The 25,801-nt window shown below is 39.1% G+C and overlaps 2 protein-coding genes across 6 annotated transcripts in view; one reads left to right on the top strand and one right to left on the bottom strand.

The window, feature by feature from the left end:
* The window catches only part of itgbl1 (integrin, beta-like 1), a 53,154-nt gene extending 38,610 nt beyond the window's left edge, over positions 1 to 14,544 (bottom strand). The window contains exons 1-2 of the mRNA XM_004567962.3: positions 14,268 to 14,544; positions 10,487 to 10,689 (exon numbers count right to left, since the gene is read on the bottom strand). Coding sequence (XP_004568019.1) covers positions 10,487 to 10,689; positions 14,268 to 14,359 — 295 coding nt within the window. The 5' untranslated portion in view covers positions 14,360 to 14,544. The remainder of the gene's footprint in view (positions 1 to 10,486; positions 10,690 to 14,267) is intronic.
* A 3,043-nt stretch (positions 14,545 to 17,587) lies between these two features.
* Positions 17,588 to 25,801, top strand: part of nalcn (sodium leak channel, non-selective) — a 74,310-nt gene continuing 66,096 nt past the window's right edge. For 3 of the 5 annotated variants that reach the window (XM_004567966.2, XM_004567967.2, XM_004567968.2), the window contains exons 1-5: positions 17,588 to 17,737; positions 22,905 to 23,016; positions 23,221 to 23,282; positions 23,996 to 24,136; positions 24,238 to 24,420. In XM_004567966.2, coding sequence (XP_004568023.1) covers positions 23,241 to 23,282; positions 23,996 to 24,136; positions 24,238 to 24,420 — 366 coding nt within the window. In that variant the 5' untranslated portion in view covers positions 17,588 to 17,737; positions 22,905 to 23,016; positions 23,221 to 23,240. Of the gene's footprint in view, positions 17,738 to 22,904; positions 23,017 to 23,220; positions 23,283 to 23,992; positions 24,137 to 24,237; positions 24,421 to 25,801 lie in introns of all 5 variants that reach the window. The other 2 variants (XM_012923774.2, XM_012923776.2) reach the window with 2 other exon arrangements.

Genomic DNA, 25,801 nt, shown 5'->3' on the forward strand with positions numbered 1-25,801 from the left:
TTGTTGACTAAACTTCAACAAGACCCTCTGCTCCCAAATAACTTAAGCTGTGTAAATGTGCATAGTAAGAAGGCAGACAGGCACTGACATATTTCTATAATATTTCTAAGTTTTGTTTGTGCTATATACCAATAACCCAAGCATTGTGATATACTGGTTCCTATATCAATCACACTGCCAGAACATTACCATGTTCAGTGTTTGAAGGACCTACGCAGGCAGTCTGGCATCACTGTTTCTCATCATTCTGATGGTCACAGTGAGCAATATGAAAACAGGAGGAAACACATGATGCAAATGAGGACTGTTGACAAGTTATTATAAATGTTGCTCTCATTGCGTTTAGCAGCAAGGGGCCTTCTATGTCACACTCAATCATTCGCCTGAATCGTTCATCATGTAAATGTGGTGTCCTTTTCAAGGGCTATCCATCAGTCATTAGTAACGCACAAGTCCCCTGTCTCTCCACATTATCGATACGTCTCAGGGGACACTAGGCAACAGGTTGGAGGAAGAGAAAAATAGGTAACATGCACATCGAAGAGAACTAAACCACAGAGACAACAGAATTCCAAGGAACGTCCAGCTTTTATAAACCGCTAACAAATTTGGATTGTAATATTTATGCTGTTAAATTAAGCTCTTTGTTTGTGTACAAATATAAAGAAATATATGGTTCACGACATTATAAAGTCTTGTATAGCTGTAAGAACACTGACTTATTTTGCTTTTTGTCTGTGGAAAAAACTTTGCCTGTTTTAACTGCCAAGGTGTCAAATACCACCGTTGTTAATTTCAGTGTTTCAGATATGCACATGGTTTCCTTTAACATTGATCCTGTAACACAAGCAAAACCTTTCATTCCCTAAGTTGCAATATTTTAACCCTAAAAATGATATTTATCCAAAACTAACAGTGATTTTTTTTAACTAAATGTGTGAAATTACATAGTGATGGAAGCAGAACACAAACTGCTGTCTCCAGGCTCACAATCTAGTGAAGTATGCCATACCACCTACTTATGTACTGTAAAATAAGATTCATAAGCATCAATTACAATTTTATAATGACGACTAAATAATAATTATTGCCAACGCTGTGTTCGTTTAAGCGTTGGCAATTTTACTGTAAGAATTAAAATGATGACATTTTGTGATTTGTCCACAGTAAATCAGCTGTCTCATACGTATCGCCTAATGATTTATTAGTGAAAGTTATTCTAAAGTGTTATCTACAATAATTAGTGATTCTTGAATTGCTATTGCATTAAAAAATGCTGTCTTACAGTCTCGTTTAATGTGATTTTACTGATTTGTGTACATTTGGCGCATATTCATGAAGAACTATGCACATACTGTAATTGTAGAGACTCTTTTTTCTGGATTTATTGCATACTTTTTGCATATGGGAACTGGAGCACAATAGTTATAAGACAGAATTAGATTAAACACCTTCCAGCTTAATTCTGTAGACTATTACAAAGTCAATGCCACCCACTAGCCCCCGTTAATCTCCCCCTCGACAATCACTCTGACATATAAAACGTCCCTCTTTGTCTGGTAGGCCAAAATTTATGTGGGTGGGAAGGTGCCTGTCTGTCGACAGTTTATCTTTTCTAGTGCTTCCTGAGCAGTAATTCTCTGTGGTATGAGGGTGTCAGGGTCCCTCCTACGCTTCACAGACAGACACACATACTCAGCCAATAAGGTCCCGATCAGTGCACAGGTATATCCAATGAGGCTTGCAAAGTGTGGGTGCACCTCTTCCACCATCAATGGCAGTAATAACAGGTGATATAGTGCTGGCACAATTAATTGCTGATGAGGACAGGATGGTGAATCATGCAGCAAGCTCATTTCAGGTTTAGGATTTAACTTGTTCATGCATAATGATAGGTCTGCTTTTTTTCAAGTATTTCAAGTTAGATTAGTAGAAAACAGATCTTTTACAATTCATGCTTTTCATGCAGTTTCAATTATACACAAAACTGTAATCCTAGCCAAACATTACATGCAAGAATTGACTTTCTCTGGGTTCATTTTTTACATACATGTTTTTTTCTCCAATTAGCATTTGCTCACATCCTTTGTTTCTATTGTGTTCTTCATTACATGCTAGTGATTTCACCGAGTAATTATTCCACCTTGCTTTTCTCTCCCTGTGGCCTGTGGCGCATGAAACGACAGCACGTCAACTTGTGTTTTGTGGAACAGCTCCAGGAGACACCTGTCTCAGGTAATAACTAATTATGTGTGTGTGCAGTACTTGGAGCAAGGAACTGCTTCCTGCTTTCATCCTTTTACACTACCCAACCTGATCATTCATTGAAAATATTGCCAACTTCATAATACCTTTGTTAAAGAATTTTTGAAAACCCAATGTAAGCAGGATCACAGCAACCGAGAAAAACACTTGTTCTGACAGCGTGAAGTGCTGGGAATCTTAATGGGTCCCAATCATAACTGACTTTTACTAGGAAACTTGGACAGGCTTAAGTGGCTTTTTCTTCCTGCAGCCCAGGCTGGAATCATTAGGTGACTCACAACACAGGCACAGTGCCCAGCAAAGCTCAGAATATCTTAGTGAAAGCGCATCAAAATATGTACTAGGAAAAAAAATACAGGGATGAACAATTTAATGGACTCTAAGGACTGCGATCCACTCTAGCCGTTGTTTTGTTTTTTCTCTTTCTCTGGGAAATCAACAGTAAAAAACCTAATAACTTTATTAGGCACACCTTGCTAAGACAGCTTTGGAACCCCTTTTACCTTCACGACAATGTGCTCGAAACATTTCTGAGAGATCTGGGTATTGACGTGATAGCATCACATAGTTGTTATAGATTGTTTCCATGATACCAATTATCCCAGCTCACCAAATCCTAAAGGTGCTCCATTGGATTGAAATCTGATGACCGCAGAGGCCCTTTAAGTACAGTGGACTCATTGTAATGTTCAAGAAACCAGTCTGAGATGATGAGTAAACTCATACAGGGATCGTTATGATCAGCAACAATGTTCAAATAAGCCATGGTGTTGATTTGGAACCTGTATCAAGGAATTATCCCCCACGCCAACACACCACGAGCAGCTTGAAATGCTGATTCAAGGGAGGTTGGATTCATGTTTTCATGTTATTTATGCCAAATACTCACTCTACCATCCAAAAGTCACAGCATCAGAGACAGATTTGAAGTTTTTTTTTTTTTAAACCTAGCTAGCATCAGATGGTATAGGCAGACAACTGACATGATTGTTCAGTTGGGCTTAAGCAACTATTACAGTTTATACTGCTCCCTGAAATGTGCCTGTATTGGAAGACACACAAGCTTATGTGATACTGACAGTGAAAGTTTATCTAAAGGTGTGTGATTTGGAGCAGCACTGTTTAAACCGATACCATATGTGGCGCTGACATTAAAACTCCTTGGGTGGGATATTCTCTGGCTCTGATAGGGGGCAAAAGGGCGCAGTGCAGAGTGAAAGAACAGAGGCTTTTAAAATCCAAGGCCTGAGAGACAGTGAAAGGAAGAAAAAAGAAAGGTGGGGAGTCAAAATGTGTTTTGACAGCCACTGGGGGAAACAGGCTTTTAATCTTATGCTTACACCTCTGAATTTTAGCTCCTTTAAAATAGGGTGAGAATGACACGCATATGATAAAGTCTGCCAGAGTCACAAAGTTATAAATTGATCTGACTGCAGATGTATTTGGCTCTCTGCCTTAGTCCACATTAGTGGCCTGTAGTTGTTGCCAGAGGTATATGAGTAATGATTTTGTCTGTTGTTGTAGTAAGTCCACTTGAATCAAGAATATTTGATGATGACAAATCCAAATAAATGAGTCATTATGCTTTAATTAAGATGCAGTAGGTTCCATCCTGATGTAATAGTTTAACACTACTTAACATTTCATCTCCTTCTTCTTCTTTTAGCTGCTCCCTTTAAGGGTCACAGCAGTGGATCATTTACTTCATCTCATCCTATTCCTCTGCTGTCACTCCAATTCTCTGCATGTCCTCCTTAACTACATCCATGAACCTCCTCTGAGGTTTACCTTCTTCATGCCTGGGAGCCTCAGCTTCAAGATTCTTTATCCAACATATCCGCTATTCATCCTCTGCACATGTCCAAACCATGTTAAACATGCCTCTATAACTTTGTCTCCAAAACTCTCAATCTGCTATTTAACATTTCAATTAACAAGGAAACAATAAAGCAACATTTTTATGGTTTGTTCCCCCCACCTCCATTTTTTCCTCCTTTTTTCCTCTGGGATAACACTAACACCATTGTCCACCCTGTATATCTGATCAACCAAGTGGAATAAAATTACAAAATTGAGGGAGGATTTGCATCAATTGGTCCTGAATTCATGGCTCTAAAATGTTTACTAAAGAGCTTATGTGTTATTTACATATCCTGTCATGTGCTGTAATTTCTTCTCCAAAGGTACAAAGCACAAACTTATTCTGTTCAACAGAAAATATTGCTTCTCCTAAAAGAAAAGTCTTGTTGGAAGTCCAGGTTTTTCTTACTTTACATAGGTGATACAGATTAGCACAGCTTGCACCTGCATCTAGCAGCTAATTTGTCACACCTTTAAACAAAGAATGGGCAGCTCTCTCATCTGCCATTATTTCCTTGCCACTGCCTGTTCTGCTAAAATTTCTCAGCTATGACCAGAGCATGCCAAATGTTCTATTTACTCTATCTAAGGAACTAAACACCTATTAGATTACTTTTATTTGTAATGGCAGTCTCCCCATGGACCTCTCCACGAACTTTATTATAGCGGAGGGGTTTGCGTGGGAACTATGTTATCAGGGCTATTTCCCCATTGGGACTCCCAAGGAAAATTGATCCTGAGTCCAGACTAAGAGAGATTCAGGGGGGGAAAGTATGATGAAGGATAAATCATGGGATATGGCTACCCTGCTTAGGATAGGGTTACTGGGGCCCCACCCTGTGCATAGTAGAGCTACTTGTGGCTGGGTCTTAGCCCAAAAGAAAAACATGGGGTCAACCCTCATCTGGAGGGTGTGTAAGGGGTTTGTACTTTGTGAATGGGAAAGTGTTTGGGGCAGAAGTGCTGTCAACCCGACAAATCTGGCTTTGGTAACATAGAATGTCAATTCTCTTATGGAAAAGCAGCCTGAGCTAGTGTTTGAGGTTGAGAAGTACCAGCGTGATATAGTTGTACTTGCCTCAACAAAAAGCTTGGGTTCTGAAACCAGTCTCCTGTTGTGTGGCTGGACTCTATACCACTCCAGAGCTGCACTTGATTATACGTAGCAGACTTAATGAGGTATACTTGTATCCTCCCAGTTCTGTCCCTGTACTGCACTTTAGACTTTTCCCAAGTGGACAAAAGGTTGCTTCCTTGCACATTTGGGTTGGGAAATGGGTTCTGACTGTTGTTTGTGCTTATGTGCAAAACAACAGTTCAGTGTTCCCAGTCTTATTGAAGTCCCTGGGGAAGTGCTTGAAGGTGCCTCTGGGGATTCAATTGCCCTGGTGGGGTACTTCAGTGCTCACATGGGCAATAACGACACCTAGAGGAATGTGACTGGAAGGAATTGGTAGAGGGTTTCTGCTTTGGTGGCCTCAGGATCACTTCTCTTCGCTATGGATGTGATCCTCCTAGAAAGGATGGCTGGGCTCTCCCTTTGAGATAGGTTGAGAAACTTAGGGTATGTTCACATTGCAGGCAAAAGTGCATCAAATCCGACTTTTTTGACCCTATGCGACCCATATCCGATCATGGTATGACAGTTTGAACAGCACAAATCTGATATTTTCAAATCCGACCTAGGTCACTTTCGTATGTGGTACTGAATCCGATACATATCTGATGTTTTAGAACGCGACTGCTGTTTGAAAGGTCATGTCGCATTAAATCCGTCTTTTACGTCACTGACACAAGACAGACACCAATTATCACCGCCTGAGAAGACAAACGAGAAAGCATCCATATATACCTCTGCACGGAGGTAGCAGCCACTGCTCCAAACAAGGCCATTGTTAAAGCACGGGCTCTCTTTTTTCTCAGAGTCCTGCATTATCTAATTAATTTGTCAAAATTCTGACGGTTACGACTGTGCAGAAATTGATAGACTGCTGCAACAACACCTGCTAGCTCTGTAGCCGCCATTTTTACTTACATAAACAGAGCACATTGAGTGTGACGTCTTCTTTTGCGCATGTGGGCTGCTTTGAGGGCCGTGAACCATTCACACTAGAGCGCGTTTGATGTCACATTTTATTTGTAGTGTGAACGACCAGACAAAAAAAAATCGGATTTGATTAAAAAATCATTAAGACCTGCAGTGTGAACGTAGCCTTAGTCATTTAGGACATGCTCAGTGTAGAACCAATATTTTCCACATCAAAAGGGACACGTGGGGTGTTTTAGGCATGTCCTATTGGAAGAACGCCCCTGTGCAGACTACAAACTATTATCAAAAGCACTATGTTTAAAAGACTTAATGTTGAAATCAGATCCAACATTCAACTTATGCCTCCCCTTCTCAGATCAGCACAGACATGGAAAGCAAGCGTGAGAGCCCGTGCCAGAAAGCTAGGGACGCAAAGTTTTCAAATGAGTCATCAACAGAGGAGAAAAAGACAAAAGCATGTGAAAAAGATTATGGAAGCTTTGCCACGTTGACCTTTGTTTCTTATAACAAGAGTGTTATTACATAACCTGAGAATAAACATAAACACTCGAACCAGACAAATCAGAGTTAGCACTTTTGGAACTTATCAAAGGTCATGTTTTCATGTACTGCAGCTTATTTTAAAATGAGGACATGGAGTCAGAGCAGGAAAATTTAAGCACAGTTGAAAAACAAACAGCTGAGTGAAACAACACGTTTTTGAACAGTTGGTGAACAGATGTTATTCCAGATCATCGTCCTTGCTCTACTATAAAATAGGATGGGATGTCTGTGGGAGGAAAAACACATGACAGCATCAATGTTTTATTGGACTTCTAGCTACAAATTCAACCGTTATTCAGCAAAAGCTCCAGTGTTATCAGATTTATTTTTTTTGTCTGTTATAAAACGCCTTTTATATTTTGGTAGAATGTATGACAGTTATATATATGATAATATTTTGTATACAATAGTAATACGCAACAGGACAGCTAATTTTCTTCTCTGGTTTAAGTGACATGGCATATCATGAAATTTGGCTTATTTAAAGCATGCTGTAATAAAATAAAAATAAAAATCTTGCACACAATATAATCCTGTCATGGAAGAAGCCGGTTTCACACGTATAATTTTGAAGCAATTTTGAAACTGATAAGACATTTGTACATCTTTTTATATATACAAAGAAAGAAAAAACATAGTTGTCAGAGAAAGGCTGCAGCAAAAATCCAGAAAAGTCCATGGAGAGCTGACAAATTGACTATAACAAGAGGCAGGTAGCATGCAGGGAGACAAAAAGATGCACATTTACGCACATGAGGCTAATTGGGGAAGTGGTAACAGGTAACTAGATACAGTTGAACACAATTAAGGAATAAACAAAGAGGAGGTAAACATCAACCAAGACATGGGAGACAATGACTAAGAAATTAAAACAGGAAGTAAAAAAGCTAAACTTAAGTTCCATCCACAATGGAAGTGATTCATAGTAATGTGGTGAGCAGACATCACAGGAAGCCAATAGCATTCGGCGACTTTAAGTGACTAATGGTGGGGTAGCCGCTGGCGAAGAGACAGTGGTACGGCTACAATAATCAAATAAAAAAGAAAACCAAAACTCGAAACCCTGGGTTTGAAAACTCAGGACCAAGACATAATTAAGACAATTAAGACAATAATTATACTTTCATACTAACAAGAAAGTATAAATAGAGAGCAATGATTTAATTGCTCTCTGTGTAAAATGATCTCTTTTACACAGTTTTACACACTTTATAACATCAGTACGCACTGGGTTAAAATAACTTTGACACCTCCGGGTATATTACGAATAGGCTACACAGACAGGCATATTATATTTAAATCTAAATCTTCATGCTAAGTTGGCTTATATGTCAATCAAAAGAAACTAATACAACAAAGGTTATGAAAAGCAACCCAAAAAGGGATCTCATTTTAAAGCTGTGTTGAAAACATAATATTTTTCATGTGAGGCTCCAAAGAATGAAGATGATATTATAACTCCTAGGCATGTCATAACAAATCAGTGTACAATATTTCAACCAAGAATTTAAATATATCACTATCATGCCTAACTGTATCCCCATAACCACCATCCGGCTTGACTTGTTGCTATGACTGAGAGAAATTGAACCAGGTCCAAGCTAAAATAACATCTAGGTGCCAGCAAAGCTTATGGTTTTGGAAAAGAAAAAAAGGATAGACTTTATCCCTTTGGAGAAAAATCTATTTGGATCTTATCAATGGGTGGTTGTGAAAGGCAGATAAGGCTGCAGATGGAACTTGGGGACCAGTCTTTGACGACAGGCCCATGCTGCATGGGGCATTGTGGGTAGAGAGGTTAGGTGGGTGCTTTGGGGGCAAATCTTCTTCTCAGTGTGCTTTAAATGTGTTTTCTATGACCTGCTCCATGGGCAAATGATTTTGTGAGCGTATGGCTAGCTGTGTGTGTGTTACAATATGAGACTGAGCCTGATGATGGATGTGTGTGTGTGTGTGTGTGTGTGTGTGTGTGTGTGTGTGTGTGTGTGTGTGTGTGTGTGTGTGTGTGTGTGTGTGTGTGTGTGTCTGTCTGGGTGTGAAAATCCATCCTTCTCTTGATGCATTTAGGTTCCATTGGCAGTCTGTGTACTAGTGAGTGAAACCCCATTATCAGACTGAAGCAGGGCCTTGCTCCAGACTGCTGAACCATAATGAGCTCCTCACAGCAGCCAATTTGTCTACACAAATAAATCACTCTACCCCTCACACGCAAGCACACCCGCACACACGGATATATATCTTCTTTAGAACTAGTCTGCGTGCACACATATCTCCATTAAACCTTGACATTCATAGAACAGTGGCCAAAGAGGACAATGCACAAAAAAAGATGAGAACTGTTTTTCCCTCCATTGCCATTGAGGAGCCAGCATTTCTCATACCCTCCAAAGTACCACATATGATAAATTCATATTAAGCCTTGGTAACAGATTGCAAATTGAGTTTACGTGAACATATTGTCTAAAATGTTTGCCTGTTTATTTTGTAAGTTTGTTCACAGCTAATGTAGGCCAGTACAATAGCCCTGTGATATAGTTTAACATTTTGAGAATCAAATCAGCTAGATGTTATAAACCTAACGTAATACATTTGGACAGAGCACAACAAACTTTAAGCACAACATGGGTCTACTACAAAACAACTGCTCTGAGCAGTTAGAATGAAACAAAACACTGTTCCAGCCAATGAATCCAAAACAATGCCCCAAATAGGATATAATCTATTATTACATATATTTAATTCACAGTTGTTGTTGCCTGTATTAGTGAAAGATGACCATCAACTAGTCACAAAGTTACAAAAAAATAGTAACACTGGTCACTGTTATAGTATGTTACATCAGACTGCATCGGTTTTAGTTACATTTAGCTAATAAACACGCAACTGTGTAAAATCATAGCAGTTTTATATTTTCTGATATATCTACACCTTTATGTCTTAAACTATTCACCAACCATGATTTAACTTGCTCTTGAGTACAGGTGCACTCTAAGTGTTCTTTCTGTGAACTTATAAAATTTCAAGCAGCAGGGTAAGTTCAAAGCCGTTCCTTCCAACAAAAGCTAATGCCTTGGTAACATTTGAGAACCAACCAGCTGCCTATTACCAGTGAAACCCTTTGAAGTACTGCCAAGACAATGTGGGCTGTCAATTACACAATATTGCACCCTTCTGACTCTGAAATACAGGTGAAACAAAAATACCCTAAAACATTCCAAGTCTGAATTACAAAATTCATATCAAATGAATATTAATGCCTATTAAAGCCAAAAAAATAATATGAAAGACATTTTGATGATTACGGTTTCCATTCTTCCTGCACCTGGCTGGAGCAAACACTGCACTTCAGGTGCACAGTTTATTTGCCAAACTCCTCTGATGTAAGGAGGAGTGAAGAGTTCTGTTGCATCGCTTACTGAACCATCACTAACAACCATATCTAAGAGGTAAAATATGTGCAGCATGTCCCTAGAATTCAGATCATGTGAAGAAAAAAAAACAACAGACTTTTTACTGTTATAGAAACCCATATAACTGTGTTAGGTATCAGTAAATGTAGTGTGCATTAAAATGTGACTCCAAATCTTCCCATCTAAGTGTCTAATAGTGACAAGTAACTGAGTCAAGTTTCACTATTGCTGTATCAAATAGTGCACTGAAACATGTGCCAAAAGAGATGCTGTGCCTGTGCCTGTCTCTGAGATGCCAGTAGTTTTGGCAAAATAGCAACATTTGAGACCTTAGAAATGAGGACAGGATCATACGCACCGTTGCAGGTTTTCCCATTATATGTAGCACAGACCCAGTCGTGGCACTCGCAGCGCGGACCGAAGAACTTCCCTGGTTCTATGGCCTCACAGATGCAAATGCCGCAGTTACATTTTCCCCTTCCGCTGCAGATCTTACCATCAGGCGTCCGGCAGCGGCGCAAGGATGACTCTGTGGACAGCTTGCAAACACCACCCACCTGGCTGGGAAAAAGAAAGATCAGATTTTCCACAACTTTTATTATGAGGTTAAAGTTTAAGTGTGTTCACACCTGTTTTTGTTGCAAATCCAAATCGAAAAGACATATTTCCTCAGTCATGCATCAGCATCTCTCTTTAAACATATAAAGAGACCTATTCAAGATATTTGGTATGTGCGGTAGGACTTAACACATGTAGCTTTCGATGCAATGGCTTGGAAGAAAGAAGTCTAAGAAAACAAAAGTGGGAAGAATGTAACACACAGCCCATATATTTGAGTCTTTATCAAGTAATAACAAACGCCTTGGAAACACACACATGACCACATGCACAGCTAATAAATTCAAATAAACCCAATCGTACAGACACAAATGCACTTTTCATTTAACACACTCTAGGAGCTGTTTTCTGAGTTTTACCCTAAAGCGTTTCTGAGTGAGATTTGTTTCATTTGGATGCCGTCTGGCATTCTTTTTTAAATCCCTGCCCTCTCTTGATATTGGCCAGATGTCCGCGTTTGAAAACTGAACACATTTCCAAAAATCAACAGCTCAAGTGTTCTTGACCCTCCTATTAAAATTAAATACAGAATGTGATTGTCCTGAGTGTCACAGGGAGGTTATACAAGCCCCATTTCACACAGACTTTAATCAGTAATGGCCCTTTTAAGCCTGATCACAGAGCTCAGCCACACGATGCAATGAACTGAAATGTATCTGATTACATTTATTCATTTTTTTATTTATTTTACGGCAGCATGACATTCAAATGACCTTTTTGGATTGTGTTACTCTGTCCAGTTCAGCTGATCAGTGATAGATCTGGTTAATGCCTGGCTTTTGTTCTGTAGAGTACCTCCCAAGAATACAACCAGAATTCCACAAAATAGTAAAATAACATTCCAATTCATAAAATTAATGCTTGGTGAAGAGAGTCTAACTTGCTCCACATTAGAATTTTGGACTTTCCTTGGTTTTAACTTGGGTTTTGTTTAACTGTTTTTTTCTCCTTGTTACTATGTCTCCAGGGGACAGTAGTAACTTTCTTGGCTATCCAAGAAAATAAAAACTGCAAAATGTACAGTTTTAATTAACTGACTGAAGAAAGACATTGGACTGGCCATCACTTCTTATCACTTCTTACCACTTCTTCAAAGAAATTGGGCAAATTGCTCTGAGCACCAAAACCTTGCCAAAAGTATTCACTCACCCATCCACATCATTGAATTTTGGTGTTTCAATCACTTTCATGGCCACAGGTGTATAAAATCAAGTACCTAAGTATGAGAATTGCTTCTACAAACATTTGTGAAAGAATGCGTCACTCTCAGGAGCTCAGTGAATTTCAGAGTGGTACTGTGATAGGATGCCATCTGTGCAACTAGTTGAGTTGTGAAATTTCCCCACTACTAAATATTCCACAGTTAGTGGTATTATAACAAAGTGGAAGCGACAGCTATTCACCCACAAAGCAGTAGGCCATGTAAACTCACAGTGCACTATCAGGGGATGCCAAGGTTTCCATGGCTGAGCAGCTGCATCCAAGCCTTACATCACCAAGCACAATGCAAAGTGCCCAAACTAGTGGTGGAAAGCACGCCACAACTGGACTCTACAACCGTGTTTTCTAGAGCGACGACTCACACTTCTCCATCTGGCAATCCACTGGATGATTCTGGGTTTGGCAGTTGCCAGGAGAACTGTACTTGTCTAACTGCACTAAGCCAAGGGTGAAGTTTGGTGGGGGGGGGGATTATGGTGTTGGAGTGTTTTTCAGAAGTTGGGCTCAGCTCCTTAATTCCAGTGAAAGGAATGCTTAATGCTTCAGCATACCAAGAAATTTCAAAATTTTTTACTAGTTACTAGTCCTTAAGGACCCCAAAGTGCTTTACACATCCAGTCATCCACCCTCGTGATGGCATGCTACACTGTAGCCACAGCCACCCTGGGCGCACTGACAGAGGCGAGGACACTGGCACCACCGGGCCCTCTGACCACCACCAGTAGGCAACGGGTGAAGTTGAAGTGAAGTAGAAGTGCCCAAGGACACAACGGGGCTTGAACTGGCAACCTTCCGATTACAAGGCGACCTCCCAACTCTTGAGCCACGACCGCCATAGATAATTCATGAGATGTAGCTTCTCTCTAAGCAGCAGCAGCTGATTCATATTTTTGTTTTGTTTTTTTAAAAAGGTTGGTAGTACATTGCACTACACTGTTTAGCTTTTTAAACTTTTAAAGCTTTCAATAATAGCACAAAATATCTGAGAAGTGAGTACTCAGTCCATTTCCCATTTCTAGACTATCTTCAAAGATGTGTTTTCAGTCCCATGGCTTAGTTTTATTACATTTGAGTCATATTAGGAAACATTTTTTGCATCATTGAGTATGGGGGAAAAAAGCCTATGAGCCCCATGGGCATCATGTGACTTGTTGTTCCACAGGGGCTCCTCTTAAAGGCCTTTTAGAGAGAAAGGTGCCGATTAAAAAATAAAGCTGATATAGCGTTACCATAGTTTTATGACTACAGGTGGAGCTCTACAACCTTAATCCATGTGCTCTAAGGATATTGTGTGGGCTGAGCATAATATGGATATTGCATAGCACTCCTTGGCTGTGCTTACAGAATTGAGGTTATAACTTTGTTGCTTAGCATTTTTACACTTTTTTTTAACACTGCTAGGTCAATATGATGACATAACTGGCAAACAAATAAAACACAAATTATTCAAATGTACATTGGAAAAACTGAAGAAAATATTGCAACTACCTAGATTCCCAGTAGCTGTTACTTTCTGTAATGCATGTGTGGGTTAGCTGCAGCTGTTCAATAAATATCCCCTGTACACTACATATGCAATGTAATCACTACAGAGGCACAGTGCACCTGCTAAAGAGTAAACACCCACAACTTTATGTCATCGTTAAATATTTACAGTTCTGCTAACCAGGGCTCGACTTTAGAGTAGCAAAGTAAACAGAAATGAGTCTTATATTCGTTACTGTATCCAGTTTCAGTGACTGACTTGATGTACTTTTGTTTCCATTTACAGTTTGTATTTGAGGTTTAAACTTGAATGTTCGTTCTTTCGGCAAAAACAAGTAAAAGCTCTGATACAAAATAATATTCATTGCAATTACCCTTTTCTGTTTCTGGCTTTTCCTCATTATTTTGATTTTGCTTGTTGCTATAAACTGATCCCACAGCAAATCCTTTTAAACTGGAGATTTTTTTTCCCTCACAATAAGCTCAACTGCAAAAGAATGTAAAGCTGAACTGTGCAAAAAGAAAGTAAAACAAAACAGAAAAAAAGTTTGCATCCAATGTTAGACGACAGAATCCGAGACACACGCAGCATTATGATGGCAAGTAAAGTGGCATAAAGAAAACTGCACAGGAAAGAATAAAACTATAAGAGTAAACTATAGGAATAGACTTTCCTAAACTTTCCCACATTGCACTCTATAAGTGTCGCCTTTGTCAGCAAGTCTGCACCTCCCTTTTCCTTCTTGCTCTCCAAACTATCCTAAAATAAACAAGAAAAACAACAAAAAAAACCCCAAAGCTGTGTGGAAACTCACCTCACCGACTGCAACAAAGAGTCCTCAATGAAAGAGAGAAGGATCAGAAAGAACGGCAGTAACATGGACTGTACCAAAACCTCAGTGTGCATGTTTAAATCCCACAGAAAGCTGAAGTAAAGTGGCTTGAAGGAATGCCCCAATCCTTCACTCCTGAAACAGACAGGAAGAGAAGGGAGAGGGAAAAGAAAAGGAGTAAAGGAGAGAAAACGCAGCAGGCTGGCCTGAACTGGCTCGGTTCCTTCAGAGGCCAACAGTCCTCCACATACAAGTGCCTTTGATTAGTCTTGACTCTCAGACACAGTCCTGGGCAGGAGCTAAAGTAGGGAAACCTGCCAAGATGAAAAGCTAAGTCACCAGTTTGAGAAGTAATTAGAAGCAGACGGCTTCTCTAACTTTTTTTTTTGGTTTCAATCTTTCCCCTTTCCTTTTCCAGATGATCTCTCTACGTTGCAGTGTTTTTATTTCTAAGTTTTCTTCTGGTGTTTTAATAATAAATAAGATCCAGAGTCAAAGAGGCAAGCCCCCGCCCCAACATTTAGAGTGTATCCATTTGTCATAAAAGAAGCCGAGGAATTGTTCAGAGAAACTGCTTGAAGATGAATGTCTTGCTCTTATTCCCACATTATGAATTCAAATCAGTAGTTCACAAAACCAATAAGTCTTTTGTGGCAAACACAAAAACACATATATATGAACACACACAAAATGCTGTGATCTTTGTCAGTAGCTGCACAGCTTGTCCTCTAGCATCATGGTCCTTTAGGTTGAAGGAAGTGGAGGAGAAAAGGAGCAGCGGGTTGAATATTGACTAACTAAGTGTGAGCCACATTTCTGATGTTTGCACAAATACAAGAAATAAGAGTAAATCATGGCTATAGTGAGTTGACTTAGCAGGGATAATATTAAATAATGATGATAAGAATAATTATTTGAAAGCAAAGCAAACCTCTGCTCTGGCAAACAGGTATATTTCAGTATATGGTGAATTGTTAGCATGGATCCAATTTTTTTATTGCGTGGTAGCTTTATCTATAATAATGTTATTTACCTCCAAAATAACAGGGAATTAAGGCTTTAAATAAATGGTATAGTGCACGATATTCAATGTTTTGTACAAAATAACAGTAGAATAGAAACAGAAAGTAGCATAACAGAGAAGTACTTAGGGTACTGCATAACAGTTTTGAGCCACCTCCCATGAGGAACACTGGATATAGGTGCAGTGATTTATTGAAACATATGTAAACACAAATGGAAATACAGTACATAAAGCACAAACAGAATTTATACAGTTCTAACGAGCTGCAAAGTCAATATTTGGTATGACTATCTTTATTCTTCAACATAGCCTGAACTTTCTTAGACAAGTTTTCTTGTAATAGTCTTCAGGAATAGTTCTCCAGGCTTCTTGAAGCTCTCCTGTGGATGTTGGCTGCCTTTTCCTTTTGTTCTGTTTTCTGTCAAGATGATCCCACACTGCTTCAATAATGTTGAGTTTCAGACTCTGGGGAGGCTAATCCATACTCATAGTGTTCCATAGTGTGTTTTTTCTATCCAGGTATGCTTTTGCTACATTGGCATGGAGTTTGTGATCATTGCCATACTGAAAAATAAAGCCCTTGTCAATCAGACTCTTTCCAGATGATACTGTATGGTGGATAAAAATCTGACCACAGTTTTCTGCATTCATAATTCAGTTCAATGTTGACACCACTGACTCACAGCAAATGCACTCACAAACCATAATAAAACCACTGTGTTTTACAGATTTACACTGTTGAATCTCCGTCATACATATTGACAACAATTTTGATCCAAACTTTTTAATTTGAATTCATCCCTCCATAAGACCTGTTGCTAATTATTTTCAGTCCTTCCACAGAGACCATTTCATCAATAAAGAGTAGATGGGTCAACTCAAGAGTCAGATGGATTTCTCATGTCTTGTGTCTTTGCTGGATTTTTTCCCCATTTCTTAAGGATATCACTTAAGATACTGTTGAACTACTGAACATAGTTTTTAGGACTGACATGTTGGGCTAACAGCTCTTTGGAATTCGTCTTGTTTGTGCAAAAATGCTATATTATGCCTGTTGAACTGTTATCGTTGACATTTTTAGCAGATTTGACTAAATAAATTGGAATGACTTATGTGTTTTATGACAGGTTGCTAATAAAAAGTGCCTAAAAATACAAATAACCCATAAAATGGGTTATTTGTCTGTTATGCTGTTAAATTATGCGTAGACACAACACTGGTTTATCCTTTGAATGAGTCATAGGTCAGTTTTAAGTGGCTCAACAAGACACCTGAATCTCTGCATGTAATCCAGATGCCCCACTAAATATGGCTCATACAATGCCAAAACAAAATGTAGCGCATGATACATATATTGGTTGCTCAGATGGGGTTCAGGTCAATATCACACTATCATGGCTCATTAAAATACTGAAATAGAATGAAGTGATTAGCAGGCTAAATTTCCCTACTAGAGCAATTCAGAAGATTATATTTAACAACAATGCACATCAATGGCAAATAATCAACCGGTTCTACAAGATACTGCAGCACCCCTGGGTGATTTCAAGCAACTAAATGGCAAAAAGATATTTTGGTTAAAACCAATTTGCACCTCAGTTACTGAATTTACTACGACTGAAACTACACCCACGTTTGGACAATACCCACCCATGCAATATCAAATCAGGTGAAGGCAGGTCACTTGATATATTACAGAAATTTAGTAAGAAATCCAAGTTTTCCACTTTTGTCTTTTACTTTCTATAACATGAAGAGCACAGTTGTGATTTAATACATATCCAATGGTTGTATTCTTTCAGGAGGAAGAACATTATATATATAGTATATACATTGGGTGAATGTGCAGTAGTAGCAGCAAGCAGGTGAATTCTGTACATTAATAAGAATAGACATCTGACTATTTTACAGAATAGACAATATAATCATATTTAAAATTAAAGGAATTTGAAATGTACATTGTGATAGTTATCCATTGTTAAATGTAAAATGCACATTAAATTTAATTAATTGTTAGGACAGACCTATCTTCAGACAACTGTCGCTGCATTTTTTACCGTCTTTGAGCAAATCTCTCATAGACAAGCTTTGCCAACTATTCACAACAACAACAACAACAACAACAACAACAACAATAATAATAGTAATAATAATAGTAATAATAATAATATAGTCTGTTCAAATTAATTGCGTATCAAGCGATTACCATTAATGCAAATAAATATACTTGTATGATGTGATAGAGCAGCATGGCGATCTTAAACTGTTACCACGGAAACGGCTGCGCGCCTCCGCAGCACGCACTAGTGCTGTTGATGTGATTGCTACCTGCGCGCTCCCGCGTTCTCCATACGATCCCAACACAGCCGGAAAACAGCTGATGTCATGGACAACGCTGGACGCGGCAGATAAAAGAAACCCTCCTCTCGTAAGTGATTCAACGTGTTTCTTTTCTCTGCTTCTCCACCCGTCGCCAGTCACTTTCAGCAGTTGCGTTTTTAGGATGCGTCTGAGGCTAGGTGCAGCCGCGCGCTAGCTTACTGGTCCTCCAGGAAGTGAGGAAAATCTCATCCTCCGGAGTAGGCCCTCGTCAAACATTGCAGTGTATTTGCTACACTGTCACGTGGTCAGGTTGTTACGTATTATATAGCTTCATGTAGGCCCTATGCTTGAACATATTCATGTATATTGTTGTATTTAGCTTGTTTTTGCACCTATAGCAGCTGCTCATATTCGTTTCCATAGTAACCTTTGCTCTTCCGACGTCATTCATTCAGCTTTCAGTCATAGTATGGATATCCAGCGGTTTGACAACCATTTTACACGACGTGGGATCGGTCATATGCTGCAGCCTGTCAGTGGCTTTCCTGAAATGGTTTTAGGATTTCACAGTTGCTCGTGAGCCCCTCGTGGTTCCCAATCAGGAAACCTGATCCAGGTGTTCGTTCTCTTACATCGATTAATTAGAACATTTTCAAGGTTATATAAGCACCTCATCACAGTTTGTGCAGTTATGTTTTCAAGAAGAAACCTTAAAACGAAGGAGAAATGATACAAACATTATATGAACATTGGCATCCTGGGGATCCACTCGTTTAAACAACTGGGCCAATATAAATTTGTTCATTTTCATTTTGCTGTAATCCCTGTAATCCCTGTAAATGTTCAGTTTTCACGGCACTATCTTGCAACATCTATCCATTGATTTGATCTGGCAAAGCAGATAAACACCAGCTACTGAAATTGGAAAATGTCAGTTTATTTGCAAAAAAGCCCAACGTCACACAACTTTTGGCTGCTACTGATGCTAATCTGTGCAGCCCTTTGGAATGCATTTGAATACAATCAGTCATTAGGTGACATACTAAGTGCTATGTGATTTTTTTTTTTTTTAATGTTGACATCAAAAATCACAATATTTAACGTCTGTATCAGCATACACTATTTCTGAAAAAGATGAATGCGAGTTTGAAATGTGAAGTGGGTCACTCATAGTAGTAGTTACACATTTATCATCCTGCAGAGCCAGCTGTTTCATATGTGTCAAGCACTGGAGTGTCTTTTAGGTCTTTGTTTTTACTGTAATGGCTTACCACTTTACTTTTCATTGTCACCACTTTGAGCTTTTGTCAGTCTCATTTTAAATATACCCACACTACTGGCCTACCACTGAATAGTTGTGAAGGTTTGACCTAAATTGTCAGCATTCCTTTGAATGTGCTTTTCTGATCACTTTGGCTTTGTATGCAAGACAAAGTAGTGAGAATCTTAGCTTGGAACTGTTTGGGGAATTCATTTGAAGGTATAGCATTAATTTAACTTAATCAAGGCTGTAATCGCTGCCCTTGTGGGAGCTTTGTGAAATAGAAAAAAAATACAAACTGATGCAGTGAGTAAATGAAAGGTTTAAATACTGTTAAACTCCTTCATAAAATGTATTTTTAAAGTCTGCCTTTTAGCTCATTTTATGCATTTGGTATACAGTTAGGTCTGTATATTTTTTGTATAGTAACACTTTTTTTTTTTTAAATTTTGCCTCTTTACACCAAGTGGATTTAAAATCAATAATCAAGATTTGATTGAGGTGACTTTCAGCTTTAATTCAAGAGGTACTTCACAAAAGTACAGCATTAGGGAACTACAGCCAGTTTTAAACAAACGCCCCTATTTGAGAGGCCCAAAATTAATTGGACAAACTAACATCATTTTAAATATCAGGGCTATTTTTAATACTTGGATGAAAATCCTGTTCAGTTAATGAATGTCTGAAATCTAGAATCCATGGACAACACCAACTGCTGCATTCCCTCTGTTAAGATGCTCTACTAAGGCTGCTGCAGCTGCTTTCATTTGCTGCTTGTTTGTAGGTCTCTCTACGTTTAGTTTTGTCAATCAGTAAGTGAAAAATATGCTCTGTAGGACTGAACACAGGTAACTGACTTGGTAATTAATGAATATCCCAGTTCTTTCCCTTGTGACACTCATAGTTTGCTTTCTGCAGTATGCTTTTATCCATTTGCAATGGGAAGCTTAAATGGATAAGTTGAGCTTTTTAACTAGAGGTGGTTAAAAAGCTCAACCCTGTGAATCTGAGCTCAGAGTAAAGCCCTGTACACTTCACAATTCACCCTACTACTGCTGTCAGCAGTCACAATATCAATAAACACTAGTGGCCTAGTCCCACTTTATTTTTACTTCAATGAAGGTGTCTCTTGATTGTAGTCTATGTTGTCTTGTCATCAATAATACCGGTATAATTTTTTACAGAACATAAAAATGCTATATAGTGATATCACTGCATTTACATTCCCTAGTGTGCACAACAACGAGACAGAGCCAGGCATGTCTGAGAGCAAGAGCCAAGTGTCAACCTCTGGTAATGATTTAGTATGTAAATATGGAGCTACTTCAGCAACCTCCAAAAAAACCCACATTGCTTTGCAAAATATGCAAGAAAATTGTTCCAGACAAGGCTTAAGGCGAAAACGCACGATTGATTACAACTAGGCAACAAAGAAGAAGGTACTAATAGCTGGTGATGTGCGACCCAATATAAACAAGAAACTCTACGTGTCATTGCTGCAAAAATTAGCTAGCTGCGCTTCATATGACAGGAAGAGCAAACGGGATGGAACTCAGAAACCGTGGAAAAGCATGGCTTTTCAAGATCCATGGCAAACTACAACAACCCAGGCAGAAAATATTTTTTAGTTTTGTGTGACAATATTGTGCAGCTACTGAAGAGTTAGGTGGCTTACTTTAGTTATTGTTAAACTAAAGTCATAAGCAGTGATTTTTTTTACTTACAATTTCTGGGAAAAACACTGCCTAATATACTTCTGTGCTTACATTTGACTTATGGTGTGTCACTATTGCACTATCATGCTTCTGCTGCTCACACCTTGTTCCATAAAATTGACACTTCATATTAGGAAGGGTGGAAAAAAATAACAGTGGCTCATTTGAAAACAAGGATGGGAAATGGCCTTCATTTACTTACACTTATAAATTCAGCTTCCTCCAAGCTGCAAGTGCCAATAAAACACTGTTCTGCATTTTTTTTTCCTGTATCATCAGAAATATTGTGATTGCAAATTTTCTTGAACTATCGTAATACAGTTATAAGGCTATTTGGCACTAGTGCAGACTTTGATAATGACCTCCTCAAGAGTGTCCGTGACTTTGCTTCATGTTGTGAAGGGCTTGTTCTTAACCATGGAAATCCTACCACTTTTTTGATTTGACCATTTGTTATGTGTTTACCGCATAGCTCTCCGATAGGTTCGTTTGGCTTTTTCAGTTTAATGACTGCCTCTTTAACTTATATCAACAAGTCTTTGGACCTCATGTTGTAGTAGTATTTTTTCAGAGAATAACAAGGGGATGGGCCTCAACTGGTCGTGAAACTGTTTGTCAGTCAATTGTCCAGTTACTTTAGAGCTTCTGACAATGTGGGGTTATTGTATGTATAAAAAGGTCTGTAATTCCTGAACAGTTAAGGCATTTATTTTGCTAAACATCTTGAATTAAAGCTGAAAGTCTGTACTTCAATCATGTCTGGATTAGAGCAGGGCGATATGACCAAAAATATTTATCACGATATACATTTGAAAATTTGCGATAACGATATAACTGACGATATAATTGACACTAGACAAAATACTTTACAACTCCACAACTTTATTCGTGCCAAAAAAATAATAAAAAATCAACGTATTTTCACTTAAACAAGCAGCTGTTTTTTATATGCATTAAATTTATATAAAGATTTAACAGTGCAAATGCAAATTCCTTGCTGACAGTTTAACCAAAAGGCATTCCCAGTGGAAATTGGCTGACATATCCTCAGCGTAACCATGTATAATATCCACAAAACTTAAAAAGAGGTTATACACACACAATACGGTAATATTATGTGGAAGCACAGTACGTATCACTCCACGAGGCTCCTGCCTACGATAGCCGTAATGCCCATCAAGCGGAGCAGGTTCGTAGCTTAGCAAAGTCGTACTAAAACATTTTCCAGCGCCGTGTACCACATAAAATCATTTCGAGGTCAGTAAACACAACCAGAATTCATACATAAGGCACACGGGATTATAAGGGGCACTGTCGATTTTCAGAAAAATCAAAGACACTATATGAAAAGTGGCACTAACTTAAAAAAAACTTTTTCATAAGCAACCATACAGGGGATTTGTGCTAGAGCAGCTATGAATACCTGAGTATCATTGTAGGTTATGGTTAAGAGATAAAGAATTGAACAAATGACCTGCATGCCCACATCTACAAAAGTATTTCTTGTGTCTTGAAAGAAGATGCTGCTCTCAAAATGCACTCAAAAATAGAAGTTCAACAAAGAAAGTTTGCATACTCAAACAAATACTCACAGTTACAATTAATGTGCCCAGAGATCACATTTTTTCCTGTGAGGAACATGTCCTTTCTCCAAATGGGAAAGTAATTTCAGTCTATGCCACCTATACTCCCACATAATAGCACTTAGACCCTGTAATTTTGTTTTCACTCTTCCTCACGTCTCCATCTGCATATGTTAAGTGTAGCAATTACACTGGGAAATTGCTTCTAACTACATGGGGTTTGTAGCATGGATGGACAGTTTCTTTTCTTGGTGGGGGCATAAAAAGGAAACAAGGATGTGATACCGTGACATTGTTCTGCCTTCGTTCCAATCCTAACTTAGAGTTCTGTTTCAAAGAGGAGATTTTTTACAATTTTTATTTAATCATCAAAGTATGTTTACATATTTTTTGCATCATATGTCAGCCAGCAAAGGTCAAGTCAAAATGTAATGTAATCAAGTCATTGGGGCAGCAGCTGTTGTTGCATTTGCATATGCTGTTAGCTGTTTTACATGCACACATATGTGTGTGTGCGCGCGCACACACACACACACACACACACACAAGTGCAAGACATGCTTTTTCTTTTCATCTCTGTTCAGTCAGCTTAACTGACTTACTCTAAAATTGACATTGTGTTTTTAAAATATGTGCCGAATATGACATAAAAATGTTTTCTTATCCCTTTTTACTGCTCTTATGATTGCTACCGTTCACTGATTGCTGCCGCAGGACCTCAAGGCCTTTAGGACAATCTCCTTTTTGCATCTCTAGTCTGTCTCTCTGGTTGGTTTCTCCACCCCTCTGTGACCTGGGGATGAACGCACCAATGAGGAGCCTCACAGTGAGTCCCCGTGGTCCTCTTCCACCCCATCTTCTTTTTCCACAACACCCCACTCACTCACTCACTCACAGAGTGTGTCGCATATATGCCTTGATGTCAGACGTGGTGGGCATTCCTGTCTTTATGAGCGTACTGTAGATGTGGGTAGTGTACTGTATACCATATAAGCCATAATGTTGACTAACTGTTGTGTGTTATTTACAGGGTATGCCTGATCGCATGTTATGTGCAGTGCTGGAGCAATTTCAGCTTTACTTTTCCCTTTGGTATGTGCGCTTTGTCTCCATTCAGAGTGTCATTTTTTCTTGTGTTCTTAGGTTAAAATGGCCTGTAAAGTTTTCTTTTTTCTGCATACATACATTCGCACAAAGATACAAACAAATGCTGACATGCACAGGTAACACTTGGTCACACCCCCGGACAATGTACAGCATATTTTACTGGCACTTTGGTGTTCGATACAGGGAAGATCATGCGTGATCTTTTCAAATGGTAAGTTACTGGAGCTGTTCCAACGTAATACACTTGTTCTGTGTTCCATGTGTGCTGCGTTGTGTATCACGGTGGCCATTCAACAATGCAACGCATTCAGTTTTAATCACCAAAAATCTGCTCTGGCAATTCAAGTCAGGGAAGTTTACTCTTCGGACTAGACATTGCAGGAAATTTTGATGCTACATGTAAAAACACCCAGAAGCCACTCCTGATACACGTCTCATTTACTACTATTTAATACACTAGATTTCTGCATTGGTTAACTATGTACATTTTTAAGAGGTATAGTGATTGTTGGCAGGCCAAGTGCCTTGCACCTGCACTTTTTTAAGTATGTCTTAAATAAATTTTTATATTATAATGATATGATTAAAGTTTTGAAAAAGTTGTAGTGCCACTGCCCAGACTTGGATGCAGCCAGAGTATTCCCCTGTTCCTTGTTTATCTTTGGTCATTGTGTGGTCTGCCTCCCTCCCTGTGTCAGATCCACTCTTTGTATAGCACAGCAAGCCCCAGCATGCTGAAGAGGAAACAGAGCTCACGGGTCGAGGCCCAGCCCATGACTGACTTTGGGCCAGATGAGACCCTCGCGGACAGTGCTGACATTTTCTGGATAAATAAACCAGTGAGTGTACGCGTGTGTCTGGCTAAGGACAACATTAAGAATACAGAAAGATATTAAGGCTCATTTTTGGAATTATTTCCTTTGTTGTTTCCTTCCATCAGTGGGTGCACTCTCTGCTGCGAGCCTGTGCCATCATCAGTGTCATCTCTGTGTGCATGAACACCCCAAAGACGTTCGAGCATTACCCTCCGCTGCAATATGTGACATTCACGCTGGACACACTGCTCATGTTTCTCTACACTGCTGAGATGATCGCCAAGATGCACATCAGAGGAATCATTAAGGTAGCTGCTGCATCATGGCCACGAGAGAGTGTCAGTGAAATTCTGTGAGCAGTAGCAGTAAATGACTAGCAACCCCAGAAAAATGGCAGGTGTTGTTTGTTTGTTTTTTTTAATCTCAGACCGTTACTGCCAAATAAATTATGACTAATAATATTTCTTTATTTTTTTTAAAAACTATTCACAACTTTGATGCAAGTGATTGGAGTGACAACAAATGAGACTTTATTTGTACATTTTTCAAATCTGTCAATCTGTTTCTCTGTGATCGTGATATTTTTGAAGGTTTGCAGTGAACTGTGGTTGAAAGTTATGTGGTATAATAACATGTGATTAGCCCCTCTTTCTGTCCCATGTACATTATGGTTATACAGTCACACTATAGCTAAAATATGAAGATGACCTCCTTGTGACTAGTGGTTGCTCAGTGACTGCACTGAATTCTTTTGGGTAACAGATTGTGAGTAGCTGCAGTGAGCAACTGGTCTCGCAGAGGCTGAGCATGCAACACCTTCAACCCCCCTGGGTGACCACTTTCGGTTGCGAGGTGGGAGGCCTCTTATGTGGGAGGCTACCTGTCTTCAAATAGTCGCTGACCTAAATCATTCTCAGTCAGATTGGTGAAGGTTTGTAAACAATTGCTGTCTAATTTCGAAATTAGACATATTGCCAGCACATTGCAATCATTCTGAGTCAGCATGTCTCTTTGCAGTATGGGGCTCAACTCATCTGGTTGCCCACTGGCTGTTTTCTGGTTATATTTCTGTAAAAAAAAATAAATAAAGTTTTTGCAGTTAAATTGCCATCCTGCAGCAACTAAGTCACTATTTGTGGAGGAATGTTTGAATTTCTGTTTCAAATCTAAGAGGTCCTTATGGACTCTAAATGTAAGTATATGTGAATTTCTGTGTAGATGGCAACAGATTTGCAACAGACAGCAACAGATTTGGAGTATTTGTTGATTTGCATGCTTGAGCCCATTCAGTCACAACTGATAGCAGACTGACTCCTTACTGGTATTTTATCACCGTCTCGATGCACGAAAGTCACTCACTGACTGTGAGCGGTTGCAGATCTGGTTCCCATCTTCATTTCAAAGGCAGTGAGATGAAGCTCATTGTATGCTCTTTCAATAGTTTTGGTTGTGCTCCAGCACCATCAAACTTTATATTTCTGAAGACAATAGAGGCAGACTCTGTTGCTAGTCCAGTTACAGGGGTACCAAAGAAGTTGTTTTCCACAGAAGACCAGATTCAGCAGCTTTAGCAGAAATGTTCCCTTATGCAAGCAATAAAAAATATATTACAACAGAAAGTTGACGACAAAAAGGTCAGTCAGCCACTGAACCGAAAGAAATCTGACTGACCTGACTAATCATATATTG

This window comes from Maylandia zebra, linkage group LG16, assembly GCF_041146795.1.
Source record: "Maylandia zebra isolate NMK-2024a linkage group LG16, Mzebra_GT3a, whole genome shotgun sequence".
NCBI lineage: Eukaryota > Metazoa > Chordata > Actinopteri > Cichliformes > Cichlidae > Maylandia > Maylandia zebra.